Raw genomic sequence first — 1205 nt, 5'->3', positions numbered from 1 at the left:
AATAATTTTCTTTTAAATCTGGTTAATTCTTCCTTTCAGATGTTAGTCTTTGTGCTGATTTTAATTTTTCGATCTTTCAAAATCTGAGTCGAAGGTATAAGGAAAACAGTCCCTCTACCTATGAGATAGGATTAAGGTCTACGTACACTTTTCAATATCATTGGAGAGTGATTTTTGATATCTGAATATCATGAACCTATACCGCTAAAGAAATTCACGCCTCAAGAAAAGGGTATCAGTCTCAATCATATTATACATTTCCATGTATTCCTCGGTAGAGAGCCAGCTTAGGATTTGAATGCATGGAGAAGGGTTAAGGAGAGACCTGTTCAACAGAGCAAATATCCATGGACCTAGTGATTTTCGCCATAAAAGCAAACTTCTCTAATACAAGGTTTAAACGCCATTTGTCACATTAATGCAACTGAACTTACTAAAGCAGTGAGTAAAGGGTATTGATTTGTAATTAATTATCTTTGTGTAGTGATAAAAATGATTCTGTACCTGAATGTTCAGTTGGGCAATACATGCCAAAATACTTATGAATGCACGTCCCATATATGGGAAATTTCCTCAGGAAGACATTGATTGAAGCCTAATATGTAGCTCAAAGCTTACTATTGATAGCCAAGTACTTGGTATGGCGACCTTGTGCAACTATCTTTCCTGTCTTTTTCTTCCTTAACTCAACAGTGACAGCAGCGATTGCCTTCCCAACACGTAATACTTTTGCTTCAACTTCGATTTCCTCCTGATTATGTTAGACAATGATTTGAATGAGGATATTGCATTGTATCCTTTTGAAAATTAGAGTATACTGACTTATGTCATACTGAAAATGCAGCCCTTAAGATGGAACAATCTATGCGAAAAGACATATTAACAACTACAAAATATGGCTATAACAAGTCATTTTAGGAGTTTTAGCAAGTAAAACAAACAAACAAACAAATAGGTCTATATAACCAATCAACCGAAAAAAGAAGGATGAGATGAGATTTAGCAAGCACATTAATATAAGAAACAAAGTTCATCCGTCGCCAATGAAAGTCCCATGCTTTGTATACATGACAACCCGTCACAAATTATAAGTTTTTTTCCTTGTAGTTATGTTGCAACTAATAAGACTAACCCAAAAACCCCACCACACACATAATCAGACATCTAGTCTTCCTTCTTTCTTCTCTTTCAAGTAGATCTGAAAA

General features: G+C 35.0%; 1 protein-coding gene across 1 annotated transcript; it reads right to left on the bottom strand.

Moving 5' to 3' along the window:
* Positions 1–442: 442 nt before the first annotated feature.
* On the bottom strand, positions 443–751 carry LOC124892326 (acyl-coenzyme A thioesterase 13-like; the record flags this gene model as incomplete). Its single annotated transcript, XM_047403642.1, is given in 1 exon segment — positions 443–751. A coding segment is annotated over 1 exon segment (144 nt), but the record flags the coding sequence as incomplete, so codon positions are not given.
* Positions 752–1205: the final 454 nt, after the last annotated feature.

The sequence above is a fragment of the Capsicum annuum genome, unplaced genomic scaffold (genome assembly GCF_002878395.1).
Source record: "Capsicum annuum cultivar UCD-10X-F1 unplaced genomic scaffold, UCD10Xv1.1 ctg45931, whole genome shotgun sequence".
Classification (NCBI taxonomy): domain Eukaryota; kingdom Viridiplantae; phylum Streptophyta; class Magnoliopsida; order Solanales; family Solanaceae; genus Capsicum; species Capsicum annuum.
Note: the sequence above shows the minus strand (reverse complement) of the source record. Positions and strands in the feature narration are given on the sequence as shown.